The sequence below is a fragment of the Crocuta crocuta genome, unplaced genomic scaffold, assembly GCF_008692635.1.
Source record: "Crocuta crocuta isolate KB4526 unplaced genomic scaffold, BGI_CrCroc_1.0 scaffold580, whole genome shotgun sequence".
NCBI lineage: Eukaryota > Metazoa > Chordata > Mammalia > Carnivora > Hyaenidae > Crocuta > Crocuta crocuta.
Window position 1 is genome coordinate 4,660,913 of NW_027527940.1, and position 14,287 is coordinate 4,675,199.

At 34.3% G+C, this 14,287-nt stretch overlaps 1 protein-coding gene and 1 long non-coding RNA gene across 4 annotated transcripts in view; one reads left to right on the forward strand and one right to left on the reverse strand.

Moving 5' to 3' along the window:
• STAG1 (STAG1 cohesin complex component) overlaps positions 1-14,287 on the reverse strand; it is a 422,866-nt gene that overhangs the window by 138,295 nt on the left and 270,284 nt on the right. For all 3 annotated transcript variants that reach the window (XM_077752340.1, XM_077752338.1, XM_077752339.1), the window contains exons 8-9: positions 11,796-11,947; positions 9,929-10,002 (exon numbers count right to left, since the gene is read on the reverse strand). In XM_077752340.1, coding sequence (XP_077608466.1) covers positions 9,929-10,002; positions 11,796-11,947 — 226 coding nt within the window. The remainder of the gene's footprint in view (positions 1-9,928; positions 10,003-11,795; positions 11,948-14,287) is intronic.
• The window catches only part of LOC144221796 (uncharacterized), a 59,993-nt gene that overhangs the window by 4,668 nt on the left and 41,038 nt on the right, over positions 1-14,287 (forward strand). The window lies entirely within an intron of this gene.

Sequence of the window (14,287 nt, forward strand, 5' to 3'; positions counted from 1 at the left end):
AAGGATCACAGATAATCATGTCTAAGAAAACAGTAGAGGGGGGCCTGGGTGGCTCAGTCAGTTAAGCATTTAACTACGGCTCAGATCATGATCTCCTGGTTTGTGAGTTCAAGCCCCGCATCAGGCTCTGTGCTGACAGCTCAGAGCCTGAAGCCTGCTTTGGATTCTGTATCTCCCTCTCTCGGTACCCCTCCCCCACTCATGCTCTGTCTCTCAGAAATAAATGTTAAAAATTTTAAGAACATAGATGAGTATTTACAAAAATATTCAAACAGCTGTTACAACAAGTATGTATGTTTGAGGAGAGCATGGAAGAGATAAAAGAAACATTAAGAAAATGGCAGCAAAGAACATTGCAAGAGAACTGGTTAAAACTAGTTGTAGAGAGAAAACTCTTCAAAACAGTGTGGAGGTTCCTAAGGAAACTAACAATAGAACTCCCCTAGGACCCAGCAATAGCACTGCTAGGAATTTACCCAAGGGATACAGAAATGCTGAGGCATAGGAGCACATGGACCCCAATGTTCATAGCAGCACTCTCCACAATAGCTAAAACATGGAAAGAGCCTAAGTGTCCATCAACAGATGAATGGATCAAGAAGATGTGGTTTATCTATACCATGGAATACTACATGGCAATGAGAAACAATGAAATCTGGCCATGTGTAGCAACATGGATGGACCTTGAGGGTGTTATGCTGAGCGAAATAAGTCAGGCAGAGAAGGACAAATATCATATGTTTGCACGTATAGGAGGATTAGGAGGAACTTGACGGAGGAACAAGGGGGAGAAGAAGGGCGGAAATGGTGGGGGAAAGAGAGAGAGGCAAACCATGAGAGACTCTTGAATGCTGACAGAAACTGAGGACTGATGGATGTGGGGGGGAAGGGGGGATGGGCATGGAGGAGGGCACTTGTGGGGATGAGCACTGGGTGTTATGTGGAAACTAATTTGACAATAATCTATTTGTAAAAAAATAAAATAAAATACTGAAAGCAAAAAAAAAAACTTCAATACAAACAGAACAAAAAGATAAATTAACTATAAAATATGTAAGAAAAGAACAACAGTAGATTTCTTTCTAATTGGAAACAATGGAAACCAAAGAGAATGGATCAATTCCTTTAAAGTGCTAAAAAAATCCCAAAATGTAACCTAGAATTCCATTAACAAGAGAGAATACCTTTTAAAAATGAATGTGAGGCAACAGGTGAGTGAGTGGTTGTGAAACGTTCTGCCCCAAAAAAACAACTAAGACAAAAACAATCATTTTAGTTTTCTGGCAGTCAACCAAAAGAATTGAGAAGCATTTATTCATAAAAAATTGTCATGGGATGCCTTGGGTGGCTCAGTAGGTTAAGCATCTGACTTGAGCTCAAGTCATGATCTCATGGTTCGTGGGTTTGAGCCCTACCTTGGGCTCTGTGCGGACTGACAGCTAGCTCAGAGCCTGGAGACTGCTTTGGATTCTGTGTCTCCCTCTCTCTCTGACCCTCCCTTGTTCACGCTGTCTCTCTCTCTCAGAAATTTAAAAAAAAAAAAATTTTTTTTTTTAATTTTAAAAGTTGTCAATCTTTGAGTTAAAACAACAGAAACCTATGGCATTTTGACATGGAACTTTTTTTTCAATTATTAAAATGGATGGGCGAAAACAAGTCCTGTTAAGTGTAAAATAATTGAAATCACTTCAAGTATACTTAATAACCACAACAGAGGTAAATTAGAAAGTAACAATAGAAATTAATGGAAAATCTCCCAATATGTGAAAATTAAACAGAAGACTTAACACATGAGTCAAAGAAGAAATCACAATACAGAAATAAGGAAATGATTTTTATGGAATGAAAATTAAAATATGGCATATCAAAAGTCCTAGTATGTCACTAAAGTAGTGCTTTGCGGGAAATTTATAGCTTAAAAGGCTAGATAAGAAAGGAAGAAAGATACAAGATCAGTAGCCTCTAGTTTCTACCTTAAGAAACCAGAAAGAGATGAATGAAACTAAAGCAATCAGAGAGAAGAAAATCAGGAATAAAGCAAAAATCAATGAAATAAAAAATACATAAATAATGTCAATGAGACCAAAAGTTCAATCTTCGAAAAGATCAGTAAAACAGATAAACCTTTAGCTGGACTAAGACAAAAAAGAAAGATACAAATACAAACAAAAATCAAATAGACATCACTGCCAATCCTACAGAAATAGAAAGGATTGCAAGGAAATATTACAAGCCACACTATGCCATCAAATCTGCAATATACGTGAAATGGACATATTGTCTGAAAGACCTAAATTACGATAATGAGTCAATAACAGAAAAACCAAGAAAAATATGTAAAAAGATATTTAATCAGTAAATGACAATCTTCATCCAAAAAAACCAGCTAGGCCTAAAGGGCTTCACTAGTGAATTCTATCAAATTAATAAAAAAAGACCTAATATCAATCTTTCACAAACTTTCAGAAAACAGAGCAGAAGGGAACACTTCCCAGAGTATTCCATGAGGCCAGTCACCAGATTAATGCCTAACCCCCATGAGAGGAGACACAAAAATCCTTAACAAAATACTAGCAAACTGGATCCAGCACCATGTAAAAGGATTATATATCATGATCATGTAGAATTTTTCCCAGAATGCAAAAGTGCTCTAATATCTGGAAATCAATGAATATAATACACTATCTTAACAGAATAAAGGAAAAAGTCTGTACTTTCATCTTTACTGAAACAGAAAAAAATAAAATCAATCAGTAAATCATGATAAAAACAACAAATGAAATAACGTTAGATGGTAATTTCCTCATCCAACTAAAGAGTATCAATATAAAACTTAATAGTTAATGACATTAAAGGCTGTTTACCCCTTAAGATTAGGAAAAAAGGAAAGCTGTCCTCTGTTACTACTTTTACCCAGTTTTGTAGTGAAGTACTATAGCCAGTGCAATAAGGCTAAAAAAAAAAAAAAAAAAAAAAAAAAAAAAAAAAAGGAAGAGACATAGAAATAGAAAGTATTTAGACTTAGATAGAAAGAAACAGTCTTTATTCACATGATATGATACGTTTGTAGAAAATCCTTAATAACCTACAAAAATAAAATCTCAAAACTATAGAACAAATGAAGTATCCTGTAATTCTGCAGGAATAAAAAAAAATCACTATTTTTATACATTAGTAAGGAAGAATCTAAAATATAAATTAAGAAAACAATTTCATTTACAATAGAATAAAAAATGAAAACACTTAGGAAAAAATTTAACAGAAGTAGTAGTGTAAGACTTGTACTTGAAAAATGAAAAACAGCTAAGAGAAATTAAAGAATATTTAAACAAGCAGAGATAACAATCTATAGATTGGAAGATTCAATACTGTGAAAAATGCAATTCTCTCTAAATTGGTCTACAGAATTATATTCTCCATCAGAAGTACAGCAAACTTTTATGTAAAAATTGACAAGCTGGGGGCGTCTGGCTGGCTTAGTTGGTTAAGCATCTGACTCTTGGTTTTGGGTCAGGTCATGATCTCACAGTTCATGAGAACAAGCCCTGCATTGGTTATCTGTGCTGACAGTGCAGAGCCTGCTTGGATTCTCTTGCTTTCTCTTTGTCACGCCCCTGCTTACAATGTCTTTCTCTCTCTCAAAATAAATAAACATTCTTAAAAAGTTGACATGCTGACCCTAAAACTTACATAGAAATACAAAAATCTATAATTGTAACACAATTTTGAAACAGAACAAAGTAGAAGGATTTAATACAACCTAATATTTTAAAGGTACTCTAAAAGACAAATAAGTATGTTCTACTTACACATGGAATCTAAATAAGCTAAACTCAAAGAAATAGAGTAGAATGGTGGTTGCTAGAGGCTGGGGAGTGAGAGAAATGGAGAGATGTTGGTCAAAGAGTACAAACTTCCAGTATAAGACGAGTAAGTTCTGGAGATCGAATGTACAGCATTGTGACTAGTTAACAAAACTGTATTTATTACATACTTGGAAGCTGCTAAGAGAATAAATCTTAAATGTAATCACCACCACACCAAAAAAGGTGCTTACGTGCTATAACTGAGGTGTGAAGAACATTATTGTGGTAATCACATCATATATGTGAATCAAATCATCGTACTGTACAATTTAAACTTACATGTTCTCCATCAATTGTATCTCAGAGCTTCAATCAATACAGACGGTATGGGTGTAAGGACAGACAGATTAGAAAAATCCAGAAATTGATCTTGGAATTCATGTTCATTTGGTTTTCGAGAAAAGCTCCAAGGAGGGGTGCCTGGATGGTTCAGTCAATAGAGCATGGTACTCTTAACCTAATCTGGGAGGGTCGTGAGTTCGAGCCCCACATTGGTTGTGGAGATTACTTAAAAAAAGAAAAAAGGCTCCAAGGCAATTCAATTGGAGGAGGTTAGTATTTAACCAAATGGTGCTTGGACAAATGAGTACCTGTATGTAAAAAGTGGATTTATACCCTTATATCACAACATATACAACAATTAGCTTTAAACAATAGTTCATATATTTTAACTTAAATAATTAAGCTTTAAACTTCTAGGATAAAACACAGAAAAAATTTGGCGTTAGGAAAAATGTTCACAGATATTAAAAGCATGTATACAGAAAAAAAGTGAATAAATTACTTCATTCAAATGGAAAACTTTTGCTCTTCAAAAGTATCATTAAGAAAATGAAAACAAAGCCACAAACAAGAAAAAAAATTGCAGACCATATATGTGATAATGGACTTGTATCAAGAATACAAAAGAGCTTCTAGAAAAACTCTCTCAATATTGGTTAGAATAAACAGAAAATCAGTAAGGATAGAAATTATCTGAACAACACTACCAACAGATTTTGAACTAAAAACAAAAGCACAGTATGTAATTTTTCCTGAGTAAATAAAATATTTCTTAAGACAGACCATATTGTGGGTCATAAAACAAAATTCAATAAATTTGAAAGCATTCAAATTATACAAAGTATGTTCTCTCACTAAAATGGAATTAAATTAGAAATCAATAACAGAAAGTTCTCAGATATTTGTAACTAAATACTTTCTTTTTGTCAAAGAAACAAGTCAAAAAGGAAATCAGAAAGTATTCTGAGCTGACTGAAAATGTAAACACAATATATCCAAATTTACAGGATACAGCTAAAGCAGTACTAAGAGAGATTTATAGCAGTAAATTTTACTGTTAAAAACAGGTCTCAAATCAATTACCCCACTTTCTACCTTGAGAAGCTAAAGAACAGAGGAAATGAAACCCAAAGCAAGCAGAGAAAAGGAAATAAATAAAAGTGCAGAAATCAATGTGATAGAAAATAGAAAAATAATATAGTTCAATGTAATTAAAATCTCATTTTTTAAGAAAAATAAATACAATTGATACAAGAGACAGATATGAAACCAACAATATTTTATAAATAACTTTTTGCTGATCTTGTTGAATAGAATTCAACAACACAGATCAATGTATCATTTTCTTGTTAAGATATAAACTGAAAAGACAGATCTATTAAAGAAATTTAATTTGTGATTAAAAATATCCCTACAAAGAAAACATTGAGTCTCAATGGTATAATGCCTATGTGAAAAAAATATAGTAACAATACTCTTCCAGATAATTAAAAAGAAGATAATACAATGCAACTCATTCAACAAAGCCAGCATTACCATGGTACCAAAAGCAGACTGAGACATTCAACAAAATCAAAAGCTAAGAGATACACATCTCTCTTGGGGAGCCTAGGTGGTTCAGTTGGTTGAGTGTCTGACTAGATTTTGGCTCAGGTCATGATCCCAGGGCCGTGGGATCAAGCCCTGTGTCAAGGCTCCCTGTTGAGTGTGGCGCCTGCTTGGTATTCTCTCTCCTTCTGCCCCACACCCCTTTCCCTCGCTGACGCATGTACTCTCTTCTCTCTCTCAAATAAAAAAAAAACAATTAAAAAAATCCATATAGATCTGTCTTGAATACAGAAGTACAATTCTTAGGAAAATTTTAGCAGTTATCTAAATTTATTTAGTTATCAAGACTATGTGGGTTTTAGCAAAGAATTTAAGGCTAACATTTTTAAATCAATTTAATTCACATTAACAGTCTTAAAAAAGAAAAACTGTATATACCAATCTCCACAGATGTTAGAAAAGTATTTCACAAAATCCAAGATCCATTTCTAATAAAAAAAGTCTCAGAAAACTAGGAATAGAATGGAAATGTCCTCAACCTGATAAAATGGCATCTGTGAAAAACTTACTAAAATTTATAAAAACTAATTAGGCTTAGTGAAAAAAGTCAGATGAAAACAACAACAAAAATCAGGAGCACATACTGTTTAATTCCATTCCTATGAAATCCTAAAAATTGTAAACAGCAAATTGATAACTGACTTGATTCTGGGGCGGAGGGGGAGACTGGAAGAAAGGAAGACAGGGAGGAATTACAAAGTGGGAAGAGAAAACTTTTGAGGATGATGGATACATTCATTATCTTGGTTGTGGTAGTTCTACAGGTGTACGTATGTCAAAACTCATCAACTTAGGCACTCAACTGTATCTGACACAAACTCTTTTTGGGTTGCTGGACCCAATGTGAACATGGGGCATAGGTTTTTGCCTGCATGAACTCAAACCAACAACACCTACTGGTTTCTGAAAATACAACTCAGTTCTGACACTATGTACTAGGACACAGCATCAGACTCTTATAGGTTAAGAGCTCAGTCCCTCAAGACTGCTTTCTATCCCCCACTTTAAATGCCAATCATAAGTCCCAAGCTTTTAATTACCTGAGCTTGTGACTCATGGGCTACAGAGTAGAGGTTCCAACCACATCCTCCTTACATTCTTTTAGTATGCAAGAGTGGCTCATAAAACTCAGGGGAACAATTACTCATGTTAACCAATTAATTAAAGGATATGATAAAAGATGTGAATCAATAGCCAGATGAAGAGATATACAGAGCAAGGAAGGGGGAAGGGCACAGAGCTTTCATGCCCTCTCTAGGTATGTTACTTTCCTTGGGTTCACCAATCTCTCTGAACCAGTCCTTTTTGATTTGTATGAAGGTTTCACTGAACATTCATGACTGACTAAGTCACTGCCATCAACTGATTCAACCTCCAGGCCCCCACCACTCCCCAGTGGTTGGGAAGTATGACTAAAAGTTCCAAATGACAAAATACATATGTCTTATAAAAATTAAATAACATCTAATTTTTTTACATTAATTATACCTCTATAAAGTTATAATTTAAAAAAAGACTGCATGGCAAATATATGGAAATTCATGCTGCTTCTTTTTAAATTCTGTATTTATTTTTGAGAAAGAGAGACAGTGACAGAGTATGTGTAGAAGACGGGCAGAGAGAGAGAGAGGGAGACAGAATCTGAAGCAGGCTCCAAGCTTTGAGCTGTCAGCACAGACAGAGCCCAATGTGGGGCCTGAACCCGTGAAATGTGAGACCATGACCTGAACCAAAGTTGGACACTTAACTGACTGAACTATTCAGGTGCCCCTGGAAATTCTTGCTTTAAAAAAAATTAACTTTTCAGTAATTCATCATATGTGCAGTTTATGAATAAAAAGAGAGTATGAAACTACAAATATTCCATACTCAAAGTAAAGCCCTTGGCCCTATTTTTTTTTTAGGTAAAATAGAGTTTTTCATATAAAAAGTAAAACAAGCTGAAGCAAAGTGATAACAAAGAGAAACTCAGGAATGAGGAGAGCTGGAAATGGTAAATTTGTGTGTAAATATAAACAATTTTGTTTTCTTATTTTTAAGTTTCTTTAGACAGGTGGCTTTTTTCTTTTTTTTTAATTGATTGATCTAGTTCTCCAAATCCTAAACATCTCCAACTTCAGGATATGTGTCCCTATCAGGATACACAGTCTTTCTTAGTATCTCTTTTTAATCAGCTATTAAACACATTTTCCCAGTGTGTTTTTAAAAAAAAAAAGATGTTTATTTATTTTGAGAGAGCATGAGCAGAGAAGGGGCAGAGAGAGAGAGGAGAGAGAATCCCAAGCAGGCTTTGCACAGAGCCTGACACAGGGCTCAATCTCATGAGCCATGAGATGAACCAAAATCAAGTCAGATGCTTAAATGGCTGAGTGACCCAGGCATCCCTTCCCAGTGCTTTTTTTATCTTCCAGGTTTCTTCTAAAAGTTTTATTACCCATTCAGGAAGTTAGGTGCAAATTTATTAAACTTGCCTAAATTTCTTAATATATAGCAGATAGTCACAAGTTACTAGATAACAGTAAGCTTTCTTCTGGTACTGTTTAGCAGTACATCTTTTTTTTGTTTGTTTGTTTTAATCCTTTTTGCTTTTTGACCTCCTTCACCCATTTTCCCCACCTATCCTGCCGCTGGCAACCACCAATCTGTTTTCTGTATCTATGAGTTTGTTGTTGTTGTTATTGTTTTTAGATTCCACATATAAACCGCAGTATTTCTCCTTCTCTGCTTGACTTATTACACTTAGCATAATGTTCTTGAGGTCCATCCATGTTGTTGCGAATTGCAAGATTTCATTATTTTATTCATCCATCTATAGGTTGTTTTCATATCTTGGTTATTATAAATAATGCTGCAATGAACACAGGAGTGCATCTATCTTTTCAAGCTAGTATTTTTTTTTTCTATAAATATCAAGAAGATTTTTAAAAGAGGGGGTGTGTGGGTGGCTCAGTCAGTTTTACTGACTGACCCTGGATTTTTAGCTTAGGTCATGATCTCATGGTTTGTGGGATCAAGCCCCCACATCAGGCTCCATGCTGCACGTGGAGCCTGTTTGGGATTCTGTCTTTCCCTCTCTCTGCCCCTCTCTCACTCATATGTGCTCTATCAAAATAAATAAATAAATATTTAAAAAAATACCATAAGATCAAAAGTTCTTTTTATACTTTGGATTATAACAAAATGTTTAAGTAAAAATATCAAAGCTACATTAAAAAAAAATGGATTTCCCTGCTTTAACTAACTTTTTAAATTAACTGGCCAATTAAAAGTCTCAAATGTGTCTAAAAACTATGCTTCTGTGTCTATCTACCTAAACATACCACATCATGCCGAATTAAAAGAAGGCAACAAATTAATGTATACGATTCCTTAATTCTCTGTGAAATACGCTGTTTAATAATATAGTCAGTAATTTAAAAGTTCACAGAAAGACAAAACTGGTTTGCAATGAAGCATAACAAAAATACTTTGCTTCTATTTTTATGTGTATAGATGAGGTAAAGAAGAGTTGTTGACTTTTTACAGAGGTGCCCTTTTTTGTCAACTTTTCTCCCACCTTCAAAGATGTATTTTTAAAACACTGCTGGTTAAATTGACTGTGAAACAAGATGAGTATCACATGGCAGGAAGCAGGGCATTGAATTTTTTCCAATATCAAGACAATCACATCTTATTAAGGCCACATTAACTTAATGATATGTTGTTAATTAATACTCCATCAAATCCAAATACACTGAATGCTTCTAACGGTATAAACTGAACTTAAGGGTGTGGCAGTGTTAAAATTTACTCCACAAGAGGGTGTCTGGGTGACTCAGATGGTGAAGCATCTGACTCTTGGTTTTGACTCAGGTCATGATCTCATGGTTTATAGGTTTGAGCCCTGCAACAGGCTCCAAGCTGACAGTGCAGAGCCTGCTTCAGATTCTCTTTCTCTCTCTCTCTCTTTCTGCCCCTTCCCCACTCATGCTCTCACTCTCTCAAAATAAACAAAAACAAAAACCAATTTCCTCCACAACAGTAGTATGACATTTATTTAGCTTCTAGAGCCAAAACTGTTTTCCAAAAAATAAAACAAATAATTAGAGTTTCATATTTTGATAATTACCTAGGACTACAAAGAAGCATTACATTATTTACGTTAAAAATCTAAGTGATTTTTAAATCCTTACCGGTATCTATGAACAAATATACCCTTAAAAATAGAGTTCATCATATTTTCAATTTCATCCTGGTTTTCCTGTAGCTGAAATTAAAAAAAAAAAAATTAAATCCTGATCATTTTATTTTAAATAAACAGTTCCAGTTATTTTTCATTCCCAGTTATTCTCATTCTGGATAATTATCAATCCTTTTTCTCACTTATTATGCATCACATGTCTGAAATTACCAGTGCTGTTGCATTACTTCAAAAGCTTTACTACTACACTGACGTTAGAACCTCTTTGTGTCTCTTTACACATACATACACAAGTAACAAAAAGTGGTGTGGCTAATGTGGCTAGACTCCAATCTCCAAAATATTACGGGCTTTGAGAAGAAGCCTTAATTTCTATACCACTTCCAACAAAGTCAGGCCCCTGGCTTGTTTTGCCTCTTTTGGAAACAGGTCATCCTTGATTATGATATTTGCCAATGTAAAAAAAAAACTTCTTATTCGACCTAAAGTATCCCAATATTACTCTACATCTGTTTAGCTCATAACTGAGACTAGGCCAAGTTCCCAATATAGAGGACATAATAGAAGATAGGGCGGATCCTCACCATTAGTGGTGGAAATCAGCAACAAAGCAGTCTAGCAATGATATAAAATTCAGGCAATTCTACTAATCACAGTTAAAGTTTGAGCTTATTTACTGTTCAACATGAACAAAAGCACTCATACAAAATTACATTCCAAGTGATATTTCTTATTATAATCTGTTGTGTAGTAATACTCAGTGAAATATTTGCTTTTATTATATACAAGAATGTGAGAATAAAATTCCTTCAGACTTACTTTTTTCCTATATGCTTTATTTCAGGTTTACTTCGCTGCATTTATTCTACATAAAAATTAATTTATAAGAGGCATACAGTTTGGTTAATAGTACTTACTGATGCACAGTTCCAAATTTACTTTCAGAGTATTTCAAGTATTATGATTTAAACTGTGTTCCTCAGAAATTCATATGTTGAAGTCCTAATGCCCAAGTACTTCAAACCTTATTTGTAAACAGGATTGTGGACGATGTAATTAGTTAAGATAGGGTCATTCTAGAGTGAGGTGGGCCACAAATCCATTATTATTGGTTTCTTTATAGAAAGCAGAAATTTAGACACACGCGCATACACACACGGAAGTCATGGAAAATTTGGAGTTATCTTCAACTTCAGGCCACTTAGTCTGTTGGTATCTGTTATAGCAGCCCCAGCTAGCACCCTGATACAGCATGGGTAATAATTTAAAATTAGTTTGTTGTTTCCTGTTGCTTGTTATAACTCACTATTCATTGGTAACTTATTTGATATTATTCTGTTTTCAAGTTAAAATACTGTATATTTAAATTTTGATTTCCTATTGGGCAAATAAAAATGTTACCTACTAAAAATCCAGTTTAAAACACTTTCAAGATATATATATGAAAATTTCAGTGTAAAACTGGGACCAAATGTATTCCCAGGAATGCCTTATTCATCAGCCAATAAGTAGTCTTTGGCTTTCTTCTAGAAGTGCAGCTTTGCTGGCCCTACGCTCTGACCTTAGTGTTTATAATGCTTTCTGAATTCACAAACTGATAATCTTTCTCTGCGTTGCCTAACCCCTATACTACCTTCTTTCAAAAGTAGGATTGTTTTAGATTATCTTCGGCCATCAGACAGCACTCAGATAATCAGTGGCTGAACATTCCAGTTTAATTTGAAGTTTGAAATCACATAATCTAACTTAAATAAATAAATTTTAAAATACACACACAGCCACATGCAGCCCTATCAAAAAAAAAACCAAAAACAGACTAAAAATCACACACATCTTTTTACAGACAATATGAAACCTACCTCTTTGCGTTTCTGAAGAAGTAATTCCAACCTTTCATTGGCTCTCTTCCCAATCATTTTATTTCTCTCAGCTTCATATTGTCTTTGTGTATTATCCTGATGAATACTGAGGTTTAAGGCAACATTCACCAACGCAGTCATGAGCTTCATGGCTATGAAATAAAGGAAGATTACGGTTTTCACCTATCAATCAGATCTTCATCTGTAAGATTACAAATTTATAATGGAAATGGGGATGAAGGAAGGAAACTAGTCAGTTTCAGTGTTTTACAACTCCGGCATAACAAATTAAAAAAAGAAAACTTAATTTTATAGAAGTAAAGTCATGTTCTTAGGCTGCAACATAATTTTCTGTGCCTCGGTGTCTCTATAGCTTAGTTCACAACATTTCCCCCTTAAAATCAGCCTCATCCTAATTATAAGCAGGAAGGATGTAACACCCCCTCTTCCCCCCCCACATATGCATATTAGGTTTTTCTTCTGTCCATGAGTTCTGTATATACAATTGCTTCTTTAATTAATTGCTTCTTTACTTAGATACTTCAAAGATGGCTTAGATATTTACAATCAGCTTATGACCTTTACCCAAAAGATGGTTTGTTCTCTCAGTGAATAGCATAGCTTCCAAACCCTGAAATAAAAATCCTACCAAACTCTTTAATTAAAAATGTATCCCGCGAACTTCTGATTGGCCTATTTTCCTCACAGTGTTAGTGTACTTTTAAATGCTCACTTGGATTTGTAAATCTTTAAGTATTTTCAAACTTCTGTTTCAAGTGATCTGAAAATCAGGTATAACATAAACCTTAAACTTTTCTCTATTCATATTTATTTTCATTATTGAAATGGTGATGGTATAGAAAAATATTTGCAAAGGAATAAGAGTTTGTGCTGGTAAAAAAACTTCATTTTTTTCCTTCTAGGTTATTTATTCATCGGCAAGTATGAATGAAGTTTTAAAACTTCAGTTTAAAACTACATTTTTAAAAAATGAACCAATCAGTGTTTTGGAATATTGATCCACCTATCTGTAAACATCCATAACTATATATTAGCATGCATTTCTCTTAAAATTTACTATTTCCCTTTAATTAAACATATCTATTATCTACACACACACCTGAAACTCTGCATTTTGGCAACTCCATGTTAATAGTGATTGCTGCCTTTAAGCTAAAATATAAGACAAGATGTAAACAAATATATTTAAGTTAGTGACTACTTAGAAATACATTCAACAAAAATATTTCTTTCCTAAGATACAGTGTCTCAAAACAGTAAATTGAGAAATATTCTTGTGTTTCAAAAAAATACAGGCTAGTGATTTTATAATATTTTACATACTGTCAGGGTATCATCAGTGATACTGTGAAAGTTAAAAAGTACTTTTTATTTTAAGTTTATTTATTTATGAGAAAGAGTGTGAGTGTGCGCTCATGTGCGCAAATGGGGGAGGGGCAGAGAGAGAGGGAGACATAGAATCCAAAGCAGGTTCCAGGCTCCGAGCTATCAGCACAGAGCCTGATGTGGGGCTGCAAGATCATGACCTGAGCCGAAGCTGGATGCTTAACCGAGTAATCCACCCAGGCACCCCTAAAAGCACTTTTTAAATTAATCTGTATAAAAAAGGAGAAGTGCTCAAAGACAGGAGGGATCTGGGGCATTCACACTGCCCAAGTCATGGGTAATAGTGTAATACAGTTTGTCCTGAGCATACAAAATCATACCCAATGGAACTTTAATTCAGTATATACCTCCAGATCCCCAAAACAAAATGACGTGTACATCAAGAGGTTGTTAAGGTTTAAAATTAACATCAACGCTGGCTGAAATTCACTAGTGGAAGCTGAGACACAAATTTTCTTCAATTTAATGATTTGCTTTTAGTTATGTATCTCCTTGTGAACCCAGATCTCACATGCCAACAGTCACCATGTAATGACCCTCTTCCCATCCTAGATGTACAAACATAATGCAAAATGATCAATACATTTTTTACAAAAAGACAGGATATAACAGTATTTACTGAGCTAAAATGCTTATTGATCTGTAAAACTTAAAGTTCCACTGAAATTTTCATTTCACATACCAACAATTAGAAAATAAATGGCTAGTAAAGAAAGACTGCTAATTTAATGACACAGACATAACAGGGGGATTGTATCATCTGACTGAGTCCAGTGAAAAACACTCATTCCCACATAGAGGAAGCATTAATTAAATTTCATTGGTATTACTAAAAGAATTATTTTATAAATTAATAATCCTACAGGAATTCAGCCTGGTTCTGTGACACTGGCTTTGAAGTAGTTTCTCCTTGTTTACCAAAGAGAAGAATATTTCATTTAGCCTTCAAATTTTAACTGCAGGCTATAAGATGGCAAACTTGTTTTAGTGCTGCACTACTTACAGTATGGTCTGCAAATTGGTGCCAACCACAAATGGTTTATTAACAGTAGATTATCAGTACAATCTAAAAGTAAGTTTTGAGA